Source organism: Talpa europaea (genome assembly GCF_964194135.1).
Source record: "Talpa europaea genome assembly, chromosome: 16".
In the NCBI taxonomy this organism is placed as follows: Eukaryota; Metazoa; Chordata; class Mammalia; order Eulipotyphla; family Talpidae; genus Talpa; species Talpa europaea.
This window is the reverse complement of record NC_140084.1, coordinates 27709009-27727386: the sequence shown is the minus strand read 5'-3', so window position 1 is coordinate 27727386 and position 18378 is coordinate 27709009. Positions and strand designations below refer to the sequence as shown.

General features: G+C 42.8%; 1 protein-coding gene across 1 annotated transcript in view; it reads left to right on the top strand.

Moving 5' to 3' along the window:
- CEP89 (centrosomal protein 89) overlaps positions 1-18378 on the top strand; it is a gene marked incomplete at its 5' end in the record, with an annotated part of 69314 nt that overhangs the window by 27367 nt on the left and 23569 nt on the right. Inside the window, 5 exons of the mRNA XM_084256853.1 lie at positions 6874-6916; positions 8406-8624; positions 14734-14876; positions 16128-16178; positions 16339-16422. Of these exons, the coding sequence (XP_084112979.1) occupies positions 6874-6916; positions 8406-8624; positions 14734-14876; positions 16128-16178; positions 16339-16422 (540 nt within the window). The remainder of the gene's footprint in view (positions 1-6873; positions 6917-8405; positions 8625-14733; positions 14877-16127; positions 16179-16338; positions 16423-18378) is intronic.

The window sequence follows — 18378 nt, the reverse complement described above, 5'->3', positions numbered from 1 at the left end:
GGAATAGATGAGTACTTAGGCTTGTGATACAGAACTCTGAAACCACATGGAACCGTCTTCATGTGTGGCCTGGCACAGTGAGGGAATTGAGTGCATAGCAGCAAAGATAGGAGTTTTCAGTTTCCTAACAGTTGGCGTATGTTTGAGAAGTGAAGGAGTGCCTGGTATAAAGAGGTGCCAATTACTGCTTTGTGAGGGGCCTCAGGGTGGCTTGGGCCCAAGGAGCCTCTCCTGTAATCGGTTCACAAGATGACTGATTGGAAAACTGCATTCCAGCTTTGTAATGCCTAGGCCAGAAAATGACAATTGGTTAGGAAGCATATTTTATTTCATTTTTTATTTTTTAGGTGGCATTTTTTATCCTTTCGGGAGAATTTAGATTAAGCTCATGTAAAAGTATTTTCCTTTTTTAATTTAAGAAGTAATACTTTCTCCCTATAAAATAAAACTCAAAGGTAGAAATAGATAAACATAATTATACTCCCACAGATAATACTTCTAGCAATTTAGAATGTCCACATTTACAAATGTTGACTTTGTGATCTCATGACACATCCCAATGTCTTCCTCTGTTGTATGTGTCCAGCCATCCTAACGTCTGTGCATCTGGGGCCTCGGCACAGTCGGGATCCCATCAGGAGACAGAACACAAGAATTACTAACTCATGCATGGGTTGCTGCTAAAGGGCAGAGAGAAGTCTGACGAAATCAGGGATAGCAGAAGAATGTATCCCTCTGCAGTTAGTGAGAGCTCGGAAGGGAGGAAGCATGTGGGACTTCCCCTGGCTGAGAGGCAGGGGTGGGAGAGGCCCGCTGCGGGTGGCCTGCTGCCTGGCAGAGCAGTGAGCTACACTGTCCGAACAGAACTCTCTCTGGGAAACTGCCCTCTCTGGGGTGGTACCAGGAGAAGTCACCCTTGGGGAAGCGCTGCTGGCTGCTTAGAAAAAGGGGGGAGGGAGAAGAGCGGAATAGAGAAAGGACTCTGGCCAGCATCTCTCCAGCCCCCTCTATTGACAGCTTGTCCCCACCCAGCCTGTAGGATGGAAATACTGCAGTGTGGGTGGGGGTGGAGCTGGGAGGCCATGATCACTGGCACATGGGGTGACATGAACTTGGAACACAGTAGTTGGGAGGGAGAGCAGTGTGTCCTTGGTTTGTAGTGGGCATTAGAAGCCCCTGGACATTTGTCAAAAAGACCCGGCACCTGCCCCTAAATCTGATTTCAGCAGCTCAGGCCTGAGGCCTAGAGGTATATATTTTCTTTTTATTTATTTTTTTAAATCCAGAGTTCTCTCTCTTTTTTTTTTTTTTTTAAGATTTATTTATGCATACAAGAACTGGGGTACAGGCCAGAGGCGTGGGGGGTGGGAGGATCCACCAGAGACAGAGTGGGGAGCAGAATAGGCAGATTGACTGAAATACACTGCTGAGGGGAGCAGCGGGCAGGTGGGGAGAGGTCTGCTGCACCATGTGGGTTGCTCCCTGGCTGGGGATCGAACTAGTGCTGTAGTGGCTGTGGATTGCTTCATAGGTTGCATTGCGTCTTAACCCCTTGCGCCACCAGGGAGGCCCTAGAGATGTGTATTTTGAACAAGCGCTTTGGACAGTCTGCAGTGGGCGATCCTTGGACATCACATTAGAAATCCTGGCTCTAGTGGTTTGGCTTTTGCCTGATTTCCAGATGATGAGAGGGGTGGCTGAGTTAAAGCATTATGCGCTCTGAGTGTACAGATTGTTGTAAGTGCTCAGTCCAGGCATACACGCAGAGCATGGAGCCTTCGGGTGTATTCGTAGTTGTCTAAAGGCTATAGCCTCGGCCTGACACTGCAGCCCCGTGATCAGGGGACCGTCCCGGGTCAGAGCTGCCCCGTGCCTGCTCCCAGATTCCTCCTCCCCTCCCTTCAGTATCCACTGGCGCCTTCTCTTCTCCCTCCATAGCCAAACCAGGCTCATCACTCATACCTTCTCTCCCTACCTCACTTACAGGGTCTCCTTAGCCCACTCCAGTTTGGTGCTTCCTCCATTGCTCCCCCAGTCCAGTGACCTCGATACTGCTCAGCCCAGTGGGTTTTCCAGCTCCCCAGGCGCATCCACACAGACCGGTGCTCTTGCTTTCTCCCAGCCCCCCTTGCCCTGGCTTCACCATGTCTCTCTCGCCTCGTCCCTCCCGCCTCTCTGTGCTCATGCCTTGGTTCCTCTGCAGGCTTATCTGCCTGCCCATTAAATGTTGGGGTTCTTCATGGCTCAGTCTGGACCCTTTTCACTTCTTTTCTAAGCAGTTGCTGCCTGCCCTCTGCTCCTGGTGTCACTTATGTCTGTTAGGTCCAGGCTTCAACCTTCTCATGACCGCTTATCCCCTCTGCCTGCTGTTTAATTCTGGAGTCTTTCACTCAGCCAGTCTCCATGCAGGGCACCTGCTGTGGTTTGTGCAGTGTTCAAAGCTGTAGTGTCCCTGTCTGCCCCCCCATGTACCCCTTCACTTTTTTCACTTAGCGTCTCTTCAGTGGCCCCTCACCATTCTCCAGCCGTGCTGGTGCTCTTTTATTTCCTCGCCTGCCACTGGGCCTTCGTACATGCTGCTCACCTTCCTGCCATCTATCGTGTAACATAGGGGTGGGAAAGGGTGTGGGGTGGGCGCATGTGTATGATGATGTGTATGAAAGGAAGCATACCCGGGGGATAACCATGCCACCTCCTGGAAAGGTCACGGGAGAGTTTTGAGTTACCTGTATTGTTAGACTCTTACAGCAAGAATGTGTTTGGTAGTGTGAGTTTTCTTTCTTTAAACATTGGGACAGTACCTAGCAGGGCTTCATGTGTGCAGTAAAATGACCAATATAGGCTCCCTTTTTTGTCATTTTAATAGTTTTTTCCACTCGCCCATAGAAAGATAAGATAAGTAGAGATAAGAAAGGTGAGGACTCTGGGCCTCCCTGGTGGCATAGTGGGTTGAGCACCACACTGTGAAGCTGTCCACAGCCTCTGCAGTGCCGGTTCAATCCCCGCCGGCTGGCAAGAATCCCACAAGGTGCAGTAGACCTCTCCTGTCTCGCCCTCTGCTCCCTCTAGCAGTGTATTTCGTCAGTCTGCCTGTTCTGTTCCCGCTCTGTCTCTGGTGAATCCTCTCACCCTCCCACGCATCAGGCCTGTACCCTGGATCTTGTATAAAAATAAATAAATCTTTTTAAAAAAAGGTGAGGACTCTGGAAATCTTTCTTTCTTTCTTTCTTTCTTTCTTTTTTTTTAAAGATTTATTTATTTATTTTATACAGGAACTGGGGTACAGGCCAGATGCATGGGAGGGTGAGAGGATTCACTGGAGACAGAACGGGGAACAGAACAGGCAGACTGATGAACTACACTGCTGAGGGGAGCAGAGGGCACAACAGGAGAGGTCTGCTGCACCATGTGGGACCCTCTCTGGCCAGCCGGGATTGAACCAGCACTGCAGAGTTTGCTGACAGCTTCACAGCGCTGTGCTCAACCGCCTGCACCACCAGGGGAGGCCCTGGAAATCTTTCTTTTTTTTTTTTTTTAAATAGAGGCATGTTATTTATTTGTTTGTTTTGTTTATACATGCACTGGGTACAGTCAGAAGCGCGGGAGGGTGAGAGAATTCACAAGAGCCAGAGCGGGGAGCAGAGCAGGCAGAAGGACCGAAGTCACTGCTGAGGGGAGCAGCGGGCGGCAGGAGAGGTCTGCGCGCCATGTGGGACCCTCCTCTGGTGGCCAGGGAGCAGCCGGGGATCGAACCGGCACTGCAGAGGCCGCGGGCAGCTTCGCAACCCAGCGCTCAACCGCTGCGCCACCGGGGAGGCCTGAAATCTTTCTTTCTTATTTTAGTTTTCTGTAGAAGAACTGGGGTGTAGGCCAGAAGTGTGGGGTGTGAGAGAACTCACCAGAGACAGAGTGGGGAGCAGAACAGGCTGATCTACTGAAATACACTGCTGAGGGGAGGAGCAGGTGAGACAGAAGAGGTCTACTGCGCCTTGTGGGTCAGCTCCCTGGCCAGGGATCGAACTCAGGCCACAGTGGTGATAGTGCTGAAACTTAACTCCTAAGCCACCAGGGAGGCCCTGGAAATCTTTCTGGGAAATGATCAAACAGAAAAGACAGGGTGCTACTTTCCTCGGGTGCCCTGTGCTAGCTGGGGAAGGAGCTGTTGGTTCCTCAGCAATTCTGTCTTCTTCACACCCCTTCTACCTCATAGCAGGCAGCCTGAGCCTGCGTCTTAAGCCAAAGCAAATAAGGATGATGTCAGTTTAGACTTTCATTCTCGTCAGGTTCTCTTTGAGAGTTATGAGTAAAATAAAATAGATATTATTTTCTTGGGGAAATAGGTGAATCACCCTTTAAAAACATTTTATTATGATTATTTCCAAACTTGTACAAAAAGAGAGAGAACCATAAATGGGCTCCCAGCTTCCACAGTTGACGCACTTGCCATTCTTCTTTTTTTTTTAAAGATTTATTTATTTATGCATACAAGAGCTAGGGTACAAGCCCAGAGATGCAGGGCGGGGGGGTGGGGGTGGTGGGGGGATGAGAGGATTCACCAGAGACAGAATGGGAAACAGAACAGGCAGATTGATCGAAGTACACTGCTGAGGGGAGCAGTGGGCGAGACAGGAGAGGTCTGCTGTGCCATGTGGGTTGCTCCCTGGCTGGCTAGGGATTGAACTCGTGCTGCAGAGGCTGCAGATTGCTTCATAGTGCGGTGCTTAACCCCTTGAGCCACCAGGGAGGCCCCTGCCATTCTTTTAACCCCCTGCTCCTCCCCAGCTTTATTTTTGTGAAGAATAGAAGGGGGTTCTGAAGGTTCTATTCAATATGAAGGCAGTAGATCTGAGGATACCAGAGCAAAACTAGGACAAGTCACTAGAAAAGAAAATTTTTTTTTGCTTCAGCTTAAACAGTTGCTGATCAGAGGTAGGTTTTCCTCGCCTGCTCTGTGCCAGAGATGATAGAGCCGAGGGCCCAATCCTTGAATTCCAGCTGCCAGGAGAGTGTGCAGAAGGCAAGCTGTACCATCTGGGGTGCTGTGGGGAGCTCTGGGGTACTGAGGGGCAGCAGAGGCAAGCACAGAGCCCGGGAGTGGGGCTCCCATTGCTGCTGGTTAGAGCAGGCAGCAGGAGAGGGTTTCATTAGGCTGGGCAACATGGGGTCCCACCAGGTGCCCAGTCCAGGCTGCCCCAGGACATTTGATTGAAAGCAATTTGGTAAAAAATAGTGGATCAAGGTGATTTCTTGGTCAAAGATAAGCTCTTCAGTGGTTAAGTTGTTCAGGTATTGGTGATGGGAATGAGCCAGGAAGTGGATTTACCATGTTATATGTATCTTAAAGCTTTTTTGCCTTATTTTATTTTTTTTTTTAATTCTGTAGGGTTTTTTCCTATTTTTTGTGCATTTACTTCTAGGTTCTTTTTGGTACATTATTTCTGCTCTGCAAATTAACTGTAGAAAATTAAAAAGCAACCCAGGCAAGCTGGGGCATAAGCAGCTCTCGCTGTGGGGCACCTGGATTATGAATGTGTATTTGTAAATTGAAAATGAGTAAACTGGGCAAGAGTTATTTTTGTTACGGCACTTGCTTCAAGGAACCACTGCTTTTCTGACCAAGTTGGATGCTAGTCCAGGCAGGTAGGCAGAGGGTAGTCAAACCTCTGGTGAGGGGAATGGCTGGTGGAAGGTATGAAGAAAGCATGGTGGGGGTGGGGAGCCCCACAGGAGCCCTTCAGCCTTGATTCTGTAATCATGTGATACCCTGGAGGTGCTCAGGATGAACTAGATGGAGAGACACAGAGACAGAAACAGAGACCGTGATGCCTTGCTCTGGGAACTGCTTGCCCTATGACTTGCCCTATGACCTGTGACCTCACAAGGCTGTAGCCACCCTGACCTTGCCTAGGTCTTCTGGAGGTGACTTGCTATGATTACACTCTTCTGAGTTGTCAAATGTCTTCATCTACTTTAAAATTTTTTATTTTTTTTTAATCAGATGATAAACGTGCTCTGAGTTCAAAGGTAAGATTATTTTTTAAAATCTGGTTATCTCAACAAGTAGAATTTCCACCATCATTTTAAAGTCATTTTTGTGACTTGGGGGAGGGTAGAGGGGACTTTCTTTAAGGGTTCTTCCCCACTGAATATTTCTTTTGAAAGAACTCCTGTTTTCCGTAGTTTAAAAATGCATGTAATCTATCAAGAGGTTAGGAATTACTTCAGTAATGTGTAGAATGAATAGATAATTACAAACATGGAAATCGTTCTGACTTTGTTTTTTAATTCTGCAATGTCATAAGAATTAAAAATTACAGATTTCTCAGTAGACTGTTAGCTCTCAGTAAATTTATAATCTTATCTATTTTTATAGCAGAAAAAAATCAGGTTGAAGTGTAATGGGAAAATTAACAATTCAAAATCTTCTCTTTCCTGTAAGTTTTGAGTTGAAAAGGAAGCTCTTATAGATTCTTTTCTCAGCACTTTGAAATCATGCTGACCTGCAGTCTGTGGGGTGTTTTTGGGTGTCTCCACTCAGCACTCACAGTGGGTGACACACTTTAGAGTGTTAACTGAGGCCCTATCACCCTTGGGACCTATGGGGACACAATGACTGACCCCACAGGCCAAAAGGCATGCAGGGAGCACACGCCCTTCCTGCCTCAGAGAGCCCCCAAGAGGGGAAGACCCTTAAGTTAAAAGAGACAGTGACTACTGAAATTTCTAGAGCTGAAACAAACTTAGAACTGCAGAGCCAAAATGAGCAGAAAAAAGTGCTTTGTGCTTGGTCCATAGTGTCCCAGCTGCCAGTCTGCTCTCGGGCCCTGCCTGCACTCTCTCTCACTGCCTCCCTCTCCTGCTTTTCTTTTCTAGGATGCCAGGCCACCGTTATGTGACAAACCTCCGCCCTCCCCAGGTATCTCCTTTTAAATTTCATTATGATTAAAAAGCTTATTGTTGAAGAGAATGCCCAGAATAAGATAAAGAGCCCTATTTTACCCTGGTAAACCTTGTCGCAGCTGCCCCATTACTGGAAAGTTGGGAAGAGGCAGCAAATGTTGACTTTTCAGCCATTGGGACGGTTTTGGCTTAAAAAATTCACAACCTCTCTGAGCACCTTTCTGGTTTCTGCCAACATTTTACATCTTAACACTCCTTCGTGACCTCTGGCTTTCTCCTCTCCCTGGTGCCTGCAGGTGCCCCCACTCACTGCGGGCGCCTCAGTCTCCAGCTGAGGCTGTCTCCAGAGCTTTGGGCCTGTCTCCTCGACTGAGCCTACTGCAGCCGCTCATTTGTGCTCCTTGTCTTCTAAGCTACAGATCTTGACGCTCATCCTTGAGTCTCCTGCTGGCTCATAGCCAGTTAGCTGGGTAGCCCCGATACATCTCTCAGGTGTCTCTGCCCTCTCCCCATGCTAGCACTGCCCTCAGAGCCCTGGACTGGACTCCCTGTCTCTGGGTCTCCTTCCAGTTCCCTTTCACCCTGAGGCATCCATCTGACAGTGCAGCCTATTCATTTTCACACTGTTACAGGGAATAAGGGAGCACACCAGGGCCTCCAAACCTGCCTTTTTATCAATAAATGTGTTCTTCCATCTGCCACTTCAACACAAAAAATAATTCTAGTGCGTAAAACCTAGAAAGGAACTTTAATACAATTAGTGTGCAATAAAGGGAAGGGAAAGAATAGATAAAATAGTTTCCAGATCAAGCACCCAAAGTTACTTATCCCCTCCTAGGGAAATGCCCAGCCAAAGAGGGTTGGCCCAAAGCCAGGCAACTGAGGCCTGAAAACCTGCCACACATCTGAAGCATCTTCTAGTGGGGACCCATAAGACTTGGGCAGAAGGGGCCAGAAAAGTCTGGAAGGAAAAAAGCAAAATTAGAATCAAGATAAAGGCCGCCACTGTTAACCTCCCTGTGAGTCTTTCACCCAGATCTGTTTCAAGTGTCTCCTTCCATGACCCCCAGGTCCCTGTATAAGTCCAAGGTCGAGAAGCAAGCACAGTATCTCCAGGTGTCTCTCTGCTCCATGTGCTCCCCCACCTCTCCTTCCTGATCTCCACCTCTCTCCACTTCTGCTGCTGCTCTTTCTCCTTCTCCCTGCTCAGCCCCACCCTTCCTTGTTTGGGGCAGGGCACCTGGAACCTCTTTCCCTGGGGATCACCCTGGTACAACACCTCTGCTCAAAACCCTTTTTCTGTTCCTAGTGGCTACAGAATGAAACCTCTGCTCTCACTCAGCACCACCCTCCCCTCTCATCCTTTCTCCCCCTGAGATCTCAGACACGCAACCTCCCCTGCATCGGGCACCTGCCATTATCTCTCCAGGACTGGGACAAAGCATAAGGCCTGACTTGTGGTTACTTACATTATTTTTGCAATAAAATCCCCTGTACCTTTTCAGATTTAACTGGGAGAACACGTCAAAGATGTATGGAAATAACCAAAGAAAAGTTCCAGCAATTAAAAGAAGAAAATTTGCACTTACGCAACACAAATCAATCCCTTACTCTTGAACTTAACGTAATAAAACAAGCAATGAAAGAGCTACAATCGAAACTGAAGAAAACAGAAAAAGAAAAAGGGAGGCTGAAAGAAGCTGAGAAAACATCTTTTCAAGAAGGTAGGAACAACTACAGTTTCTTTTATTAAAGGAACAAATAGGACTTAGCTCACTTTCTTTTTTTTTTTATTATTTTTTTATTATCATTATTTTTTTTTAAAGACTTATTTATTTATTTATTTATTTATTTGTGACTGATACTTTTTTTTATTTTATTTTTTATTTTTTTTATAAATTTTATTGTTATATTCCCCATACAATTGAGGCCCCCATTCTGACCCCAATCCCTCCCCTCCCGCCCCCGCCCCCCTAAAAGTGTCTCTGGTTCATAGTTTTTTGTTGATTCTGATTTTCACTTTCTTATAGTTATTCATTTTCCTGGTCCCTTATTTAAGTTTTCTAGATTCATGCTATGAGTGAGACCATCCGGTATTTTTCTTTTTCTTTTTGGCTTATTTCGCTGAGCATGATCCCTTCCAGCGCCATCCATGTTGCAGCAAATTGCATGTGTTTATCTTTTTTGAATGCTGAGTAATATTCCATGGTATATATGTACCACATCTTCTTGATCCAGTCATATATTTTTGGGCATTTGGGCTGTTTCCAAAGCTTAGCTATTGTAAACAGTGCTGCTATAAACATAGGGGTGCAGGTGTTCTTTGGAATTGATGTTTCTGTGTCCTTTGGGTAAATACCTAGGAGTGGAATTGCTGGATCATATGGAAGCTCTATGTTTAGTAGGTCCAGAAATCTCCACACAGCTTTCCACAGTGGTTGGACCAGTTTGCACTCCCACCAACAGTGCAGAAGAGTTCCTTTTTCTCCACACCCTCGCCAACATTTGTTGTTGCTAGTTTTTTTAATATGTGCCATTCTCACTGGTGTAAGATGGTATCTCATGGTAGTTTTGATTTGCATTTCCCTGATGACAAGTGATGTTGAACATTTTTTCATATGCCTGTTGGCCATTTGCATTTCCTCTTTGGAGAAGTTTCTTTTAAGCTCTTCTGCCCATTTTTTGACTGGATTATTTTCTTTGTTGTTGTTGAGTCTCATCAGCTCTTTGCAGATTTTTGTGATCAGTCCTTTATCATTAGTGTTGGGTGCAAAAATATTCTCCCAGTTGGTGGGGTTTCTCTTTGTTTTTGTTATTGTCTCTTTTGCTGTGCAAAAGCTCTTTAATTTGATGTAGTCCCAGCTGTTTATCTTTGCCTTCACTATCACTGCTTTGGGTGATGTGTCTGTAAAGATGTCTTTGATGTGCAAATCACGTAGTGTTTCGCCTATATTTCCTTCTATATATTTTATGGTTTCAGGTCTTATGTCTAGTTCTTTAATCCATTTTGAGTTGATTTTTGTGTATGGTGTGAGGTGGTGGTCAAGCTTCATTCTTTTGCATGTAGCGACCCAGTTTTCCCAGCACCATTTATCGAACAAACTTTCTTTGCTCCAATGCATATTCTTTGCTCCTTTGTCAAAGATTAGTTGACCATAAATCTGTGGGTTTATTTCTGGATTTTCTATTCGATTCCATTGGTCTGTATGTCTGTTCTTGTTCCAATACCATGCAGTTTTGATGATTATGGCTTTGTAGTATAGTTTGAAGTCTGGGAGTCTGATGCCTCCATTCCCTTCTTTTTTTTTCAGGAGAGCTTTGGCTATTCGGGGTTTTTTGTGATTCCATATGAATTTCATCAATAATTGTTCTATTTCTTTGAAGAATGACATTGAAATTTTGATTGGAATAGCATTGAATCTGTATATTGCTTTTGGAAGGATGGCCATTTTAATAATGTTTATTCTTCCAATCCATGAGCAGGGGATGTCTCTCCATTTCTTTGTGTCTTCTTCTATTTCTTTTAACAGTGTTTTATAGTTTTCTTTGTATAGGTCCTTTACCTCTTTTGTTAGATTTATTCCCAAATATTTGATTTTTTTTGTTTCAATAACAAAAGGGATGGTCTTTTTGATTTCTTCTTCTTCAGATTTATTGTTTGTGTATAGGAAGGCTACTGACTTTTGCGTGTTGATTTTGTATCCTGCCACTTTACTGAACTGATTGATGAGTTGAATTAGCTTTTCTGTGGAGTTTTTGGGGTTCTCTATGTATAATATCATATCGTCTGCAAATAGTGATAGTTTGACTTCTTCTTTTCCTATTTGGATTCCTTGGATGTCTTTCTCTTGTAAAGACTTATTTATTTATACAAGCACTGGGTACAGTCAGAAGCACCGGAGGGTGAGAGAATTCACCAGAGCTAGAGTGGAGAGCAGAACAGGCAGACTGACGAAGTACACTGCTGAGGGGAGCAGCGGGCGACGAGAGGTCTGAGAGGCTGTGGGCAGCTTCGCAACCCAGCGCTCAACCGCTGCGCCACCAGGGAGGCCCTTAACTCACTTTCTTTTTTTAAATTATTTTTTAAATTTTATATATTTTTTATATCATTTTTCATTTTTGCACAATGTATGCATTTTCATCTTGGTTATAGTCACCATACAATTCGCCCCCACTCCCGCTTGTTTTGATCCTACTCCCTCCTCCCTCCCCCCCCCCCCAGTGTGTCTCTGGTTTATAGTTGCTTGTTGATTTTGATTTTTACTTTATTATAATTAGTCTTTTTCCTGGTCCCTTATTTAGGTTTTCTAAATTTCCTGCTATGAGTGAGACCATCAGTATTTTTCTTTTTTCTTTCTGGCTTATTTCGCTGAGCATGATCCCTTCCAGCTCCATCCATGTTGCTGCAAATTGCATGAGTTTATCTTTTTTGATTGCTGAGTAATATTCCATGGTGTATATGTACCACATCTTTTTTTTTTTTTTTACATATTTAAATCATCTGAATTTAATTTTTGTGTGTTGTATGAGATAGAAGCTTAATTGTATCTGCTTCCATATCTGAATAATTTTCCCAGCTCCACTGACTAAACAGTTTCTTTTCCTTTTTTTTTTTATTTATTTTTTTTTTTTATAAATTTTATTGTTATATTCCCCATACAATTGCAGCCCCCCATTCTGACCCCAATCCCTCCCCTCCCGCCCCCGCCCCCCTAAAAGTGTCTCTGGTTCATAGTTTTTTGTTGATTTTGATTTTCACTTTCTTATAGTTATTCATTTTCCTGGTCCCTTATTTAAGTTTTCTAGATTCCTGCTATGAGTGAGACCATCCGGTATTTTTCTTTTTCTTTTTGGCTTATTTCGCTGAGCATGATCCCTTCCAGCGCCATCCACTTTGCTGCAAATTGCATGTGTTTATCTTTTTTGAATGCTGAGTAATATTCCATTGTACCACATCTTCTTGATCCAGTCATCTAATCTTGGGCATTTGGGTTGCTTCCATAGCTTAGCTATTGTAAATAGTGCTACTATAAACATAGGGGTGCTGGTGCCCTTTTGAATGAATGTTTCTGTGTCCTTTGGGTAAATACCTAGGAGTGGAATTGCTGGATCATATGGAAGCTTTATCTTTAGCAGGTTGAGGAATCTCCACACAGCTTTCCATAGTGGCTGGACCATTTTGCACTCCCACCAACAGTGCAGGAGAGTTTCTTTTTCTCCACATCCTTGCCAACATTTGTTGTTACTAGATTTTTTAATATGTGCCATTCTCACTGGTGTAAGATGGTATCTCATGGTAGTTTTGATTTGCATTTCCCTGATTACAAGTGATGTTGAACATTTTTTCATATGTCTGTTGGCCATTTGTATTTCCTCTTTGGAGAAGTTTCTTTTTAGCTATTTTGCCCATTTTTTGACTGGATTATTTACTTTGTTTTTGTTGAGTCTCATCAGCTCTTTGTAGATTTTTGTGATCAGTCCTTTATCATTAGTGTTGTGTGCAAAAATTTTCTCCCAATCAGTGGCGTTTCTCTTTTTTTTGGTTACTGTCTCTTTTGCTTTAACTCACTTTATTTTTGTATTTTCAGAATTAATGGTTTATGTTGTAGTAGAGGTTGATATTAATATTGTTATTTTGTTACACTATTTAATTTCTTTCATTAATACCCTTATGTTGTTGAATAATAACCCTTATTGCTGTGCTAAAGAATAATATTCTAATGCTTGGCTTTTGCTTTGTTTTGGTTTTTAATGGGTCCCAAAGTGGTCAGTCCCATCTGATTAGTTTCAGATTAGATTCTCCAGTATGCTGTCTCAGTTTGAAGCTGGAGTGTGCCAAACATGAAAGGGTTTTGAATCATGAGTTCATATAGCTACCTTTTAAACATTAATATGCCCAAATTACCTGGCGAGCATGTTAAAACCTAGTTTTCTAGATTCCCTCTCCAGAGATTGACTTGACAGACAGGGCCCAAGAACTCGCATTTCTCTCATACTCCCAGGCGATGCCAGAACACACTTTGCAAAGCCCTAAGCCAAAAAAACTGGCTTCTGTCTGTGGCATGCTATTATGTGAACAAGTCAATAAAACTTCCACATCTGAGAAATGGAGTTAATAATCTAATAATCAGTGAGAGAGAAAATTGGTAATACAGAAATTGTTTGAATATTTACTAATAAAAGTTAGGATTTTTTGAGCAACTGTACAGTTATTTGCAAAGTACTGTGAAAAGCATTTAATTTTTATTTATTTTTGCGTAGAAGAATTGGGGTGTAGGCCAGAGGCACAGGGGTATGAGAAGATTCACCAGAGACAGAGTGGGGAGCAGAACAGGTGGATCTACTGAAATACACTACTGAGGGGAACAGCGGGTGAGACTGGAGAGGTCTGCTGCACCATGTGTAGGTCAGTTCTCTGGCCCAGAATTGACCTCAAGCCATAGCAGTGACAGCGCTGAAACTGAACCCCTAGGCCACCATGGAGTCCCCTAAGGATTTTATTTTTATTTATTATTTTTTGATCAGTATTTTAAAGATATTTTTCCCCCACCACCATCTCGTGTATCTTGTCTCTCCCTTGCCCCCTTAACTTCAGAATCCTCAGGATGTGTATTGAAATCTACTAATTTTTGAAAATTTTGTACATTATCAAATTGTCTGTGTGGGAATCTCCAGTATTTTTTTTTTACTATTCTGATTTATTTGCCCTACATAATTCTCTCAAATTCCCTCCATTTTGTTGAAAATGGCTGCATTTTATCCTTTCTTATGGCTATATGATATTCCATGGTGTGTCTATACCACATTTTCTTGATCCAGTCATCTGTCAGTGGCATGTAGACCATTTCAGGGCTTAGCTATTGTAAGTAATGCTGCAGTGCATATTGTGAAACTATGCGTTTTTTTGTTGATGGTTTCATAGTATATAGATAAATGTCCAAGATTTCCATTTTTAGATTATTTTTTTAAGTTTTTTTAAGGTAAACCCAGATTGTTTTCCATAATGGTTACACTAGTTCACATTTCCATCAACAGTGTAACTGGGTTCCTTTTTCTTCACATCTCTCCAGCACATGTTGGGTGGGGGTGTCTCTTTAATATGTACCCTTCTCACAGGTGTGAGGTAGCCTTTCATTCTAGTTATAATCTGAATCTCTTATTAGGAGTGATGATGGACATTTTCATGTCTTTGGCCTTTTGAGTATCCTCTTTGGTGAATTGTGCATATCTTGTCTCTGTTTATTAAATTTTTGTTGTTGAATTTGTGAGTGTTTTTATGTGCCTTGGCTATTAATCCCTTATCAGTTATATGTTGTGTGAATAATACAAATAATAATTTACATATTTATATAATACTAGTACTATGAGCTTAAAAGGTGATAGGTCATTAGTTTTTTTCACATAGACCTTGTATATTTCTTGTCTTAGACATATTTATTTCTAGATACTTTATATTATTTGTACTGTTACTTTGTGGACTCTATATGCTGTTGTGTAATCAGATGGGGCATTGTTACTATGAGGAAAGATATTGTAATATATTTTCAATTTATATGACTTTCGAGGCATTCATTTGAGTATCATGTTACAGTGCCTTTTCCTTCCATTTTACTTTAATTGCACATGCAAAAACTTCCGCAAACTTTCAATATAGTGTTGACTCTTCAGTGTTTAAAAACTTAGTAACTTTTATTCATTTATACCCGTATTTCTGTCATTCACTGCCCCTGTGAGCCTAAAAGGGAAAGAAAAAAATAAAAGGTTGGTTAGCAATTCATATAAAATCTTGAACAGTTTCATACAATTTCTTATAATACTAACTTTTTTTCAAAGCTGATGCACCTGAGTTACTTTATCTAAGAAAACAAGCCCAACAACTGGTGGATGAAAACGACGGGTTGAAAATGACCGTCCATCGTTTGAATGTGGAATTGAGTAGATACCAAACAAAATTCAGGCATTTATCCAAGGAAGAGGTAAAGTTTCCAATTAAGTAAATGCAGTTTTCAGCTTCTACTGTTGAGTTGATCTCCAGTCCTGAGGGGATTTTATTACAATTTGGCTTAAAAAGATATATCCAAAGTAGTCTTTTTAGGGACTTTTTGGTTTGTGCTCTTCTTTCCTTTTCTCCCTATTTCTCTCCCTCCCTCCCTTCCTCACCTTCTCATAGCAAAGGCAGTAAAGGCTCTATTTAAAACTTGGGATAATGCAGAAGTATATAAAGAGTGAATGTCCGTGTTGGCGGCTCTATTCTCAGCCTCTTCCTCCAGGTTACAGCTGCTGCTTCTCATGCAGAAGCTCAGAAAGGAAAGCTGTCTGGTTTTGCAGGCCCTCCCATCAGCTCACCCTGGCAGCAATGGGGTTTCCATAGCCGACAAAGAAGCATTTTTGAAATGGGCATGGGAGCACCCCCATGTGTTAGCAAAAACTCCCCATTTACCCCACCTCCACTGTGACCAGCTAGGAAGAAAACAAGTTCAGGGAACTACGAGCTGAATAATTCTCAGAGCTCACACAGCACTGCGAACCCTTGGGTTCTGACCAGCCACAATGAGGAGACCTTGTTGAATGATGCAGCATTGAATACAGAGTCCAGAAGGGCTGTACCTCAGTGGTGTGTCTCAACTAGCCTTTGGTAAGGGTCACCATAGACCCGCCCTAGCCAGGGTCAAAACAAGTCACAAAAGCTTCAGATACACAAGCAACTTCAGAGTCTGCCAAAAAGAGAGGGGGAAAATCACTCTTTAAAGGAAAACAACAAAATCCAAACACTCAAAAATAACATGGAAAAAGTATAAGCATCCAATTAAAAATTATGTTTCAGATGTTAAAAGTCTGAAAAGACATGGAAGTCAAACACAACATATCATCTTGGATTGAATGCTTGATCAGAAAAGGATATTAGTGGAAAATAGGTAAAATATGAATATAGTCGACAAGTTAGAAAATAGAATCACACCTTTGTTGCTATCCTGATTTTCATGATGGTTCTGTGGTGGAGTAAATGAATGTTTTTGTTTTCAGGAAATAGACACTGAAGTGTTTAGAAGAAAAAGAGCATTGTATCTGTATTCTCAAACATTTCAGAAAAAAGTTCTCATATACATGTACATATAAATAAATATAGATTTATAGATGCTAATGCAAGGTCTAGATTAAGAATACCTAAGGCTTGAAATTTAGAGGAAGTATTGTTTAATTTGTCTTCACGTGTGTTTTGTTCATAGTGTTTAAATATGGATGGCCTCCCATCAAAAGGCCCTACACCACCCTGGTTGGTAAGTGAAGGTTATTTAATTTCAGGCCCATATTTCCTGTGATATAGTTGAATGGCTATTAAAAGCCACTCCATGTTGTGTTTTCTTTGCTTTTTAAAAAGTTGCTGATTGTGTGTGGGTATTAGAAATGTGCTGATCCTCTTTACTGCATTATGTTCAGCTGGATATGAAGTACCTGTCACCCTTGTTGCTGGCTTATGAAGACAGAATGAAGGAGAAGGACGAGCTCAATGCTACCCTCCAGGTATGTTGACAAATGTGTCATTTGTCTAATTTTTAAATTTTTTTACATTGCTGTTCCTTCTTGTACAATATTTGATTTCTACCCTCAGGTGTAGTCCCCGTAAATTTCCCACCAGCACGTCACCTGTGAACTGTCACCATGGTCCTTTGTGCTCTTCTCTTCCCTGTTGCAATCCCTTTTTCTCCCCCTCCTCTGCTTTAAGACTCCTCCTATAAGTGATATCATCCAATATTTTTCTTTTTTCTTCTGACTTATTTCACTGGTCATTATCCTTTCCAGCTCCATCCATGTTGTTGCAAATAGCAGGAGTTTATCTTTTTTTGCTTGCTGAGTAGTATTCCACTGTATATATAGACCACATTTTCTTATCTTCATAATTGTAAATAATGCTTCAGCAAACATAGGAGTGCAGGTTTCCTTTCAAATTAGTGTCTTTGGATCAATTCCTAGGGGTGGAATTGCTGGATCATAGGGTAGATCCATTTTTAGTGCTCTGAGGAACCTGCACACAGTTTCCATAGTGGTTCGACCAGTTTGCATTCCCACCAGCAGCACAAGAGGGTTCCTTTTTCTCCACATCCTCGCCAGCATCTGTCGTTGTCAGTTTTTTTTTAACGTGGGCCATCCTTAGTGGGTTGAGGTGATATCTCATTGCAGTTTTGATTTGCATTTCCCTGATTATCAGTGATTTGAGCATTTTTTCATATGCCTGTTGGCCATCTGCATTTCTCTTTGGAGAAGTGTCTTTTTAGCTCTTCTGCTCATTTTTGACTGAGTTATTTGTTTTTGTTGAGTTGTGTAAGCTCTTTGTAGATGTTTGATATCAGTCTCTTATCAGTTGTATAGAATGCAAATATTTTTTCCTGTCTATAGGGTATCTAGAAGAGACAAAGTTTACAAAATATAAGACTGTTTTCAAACTCTGAAGAAACATTTTGAAGGTAGGGATGTCCAGCATCTGGTAGGTGCTTAAATGTTGGCTGGAGGAAGGAAGGAGTATATCAGGGTGGGAAGGGAGGGAGGAAGGAGGAGGTGGATAGGTGAGAGGGGTCTGGAGGATTCCAGAGGATTCCAGACCAGCAGCCCCGGGTGGGCTGGGATATGGGGAGGCAAAGAAGGAGCACTGGGAGGCGCTTCTTCCTGGTTCTCTGGAGCCGCAGACACTACAGCCGGGGCCTTCAGACAGATGGTAAGGTAGTCAGCCAAGGATATCGTAGGGGCCAGCCTGGATGCTTCTTAATTCTATGAAGAGCTGAAGCTCAGTTTTGGAGTAATTGGAAGAAGTGAGGAAGTAACTGGAGGAAGTGAGGTTTATATTCATTTCTGATTCACCACCTGTTTCATGGGGGTCACTTCCAGCAGCAGAGCTCATGTTAATGAACAGGATACCAAGTCTGTGCAGATGTGTAGACGGGCCCCAGGCCTTTCCCTGCTACCTGTCTCTGTGTTCTTCCTTTTGGTGGCCAAAGAGATCTCTGGAATTAGAAGCACCCAGGGAGAGAAGTATTGGTTTTTCTGGGATCCCTAGCTGAGGGGTCTCTACAGAATCCCCGGCATGTCCTTCGCTGACACTGTCTGTGGCCCATACAGTGCCATCTTCCACCTTTTCTTCTAGACTTCCTCATGGAGACTTAATGTTTAAAATTTAATCTTCCAGTAGTTCATTAAATATCATCCAAATGGTTAATCAAATAGCTAATTCCATGCTCCTTCTAAAATGGGACCTGAACCTTTTCTTTAAAGGACCACTTAGTAAATAGTAGGCCTCCTTTTCCCTGACCCTGCTCTGAAAGCAGCCAGTGGGCTGCCAGCCACGGGGGAGAGTACTGGGCAGGACGGCAAAGTGAGGAGAAGTACTTGGCATATTTGCTTCACATTAAACAGGTATTGATAAAGGGCAGCAAGGGGCACTAAAACTGGCCAAGGACACTGCCCAAATAGTTTATCAGTTACTGT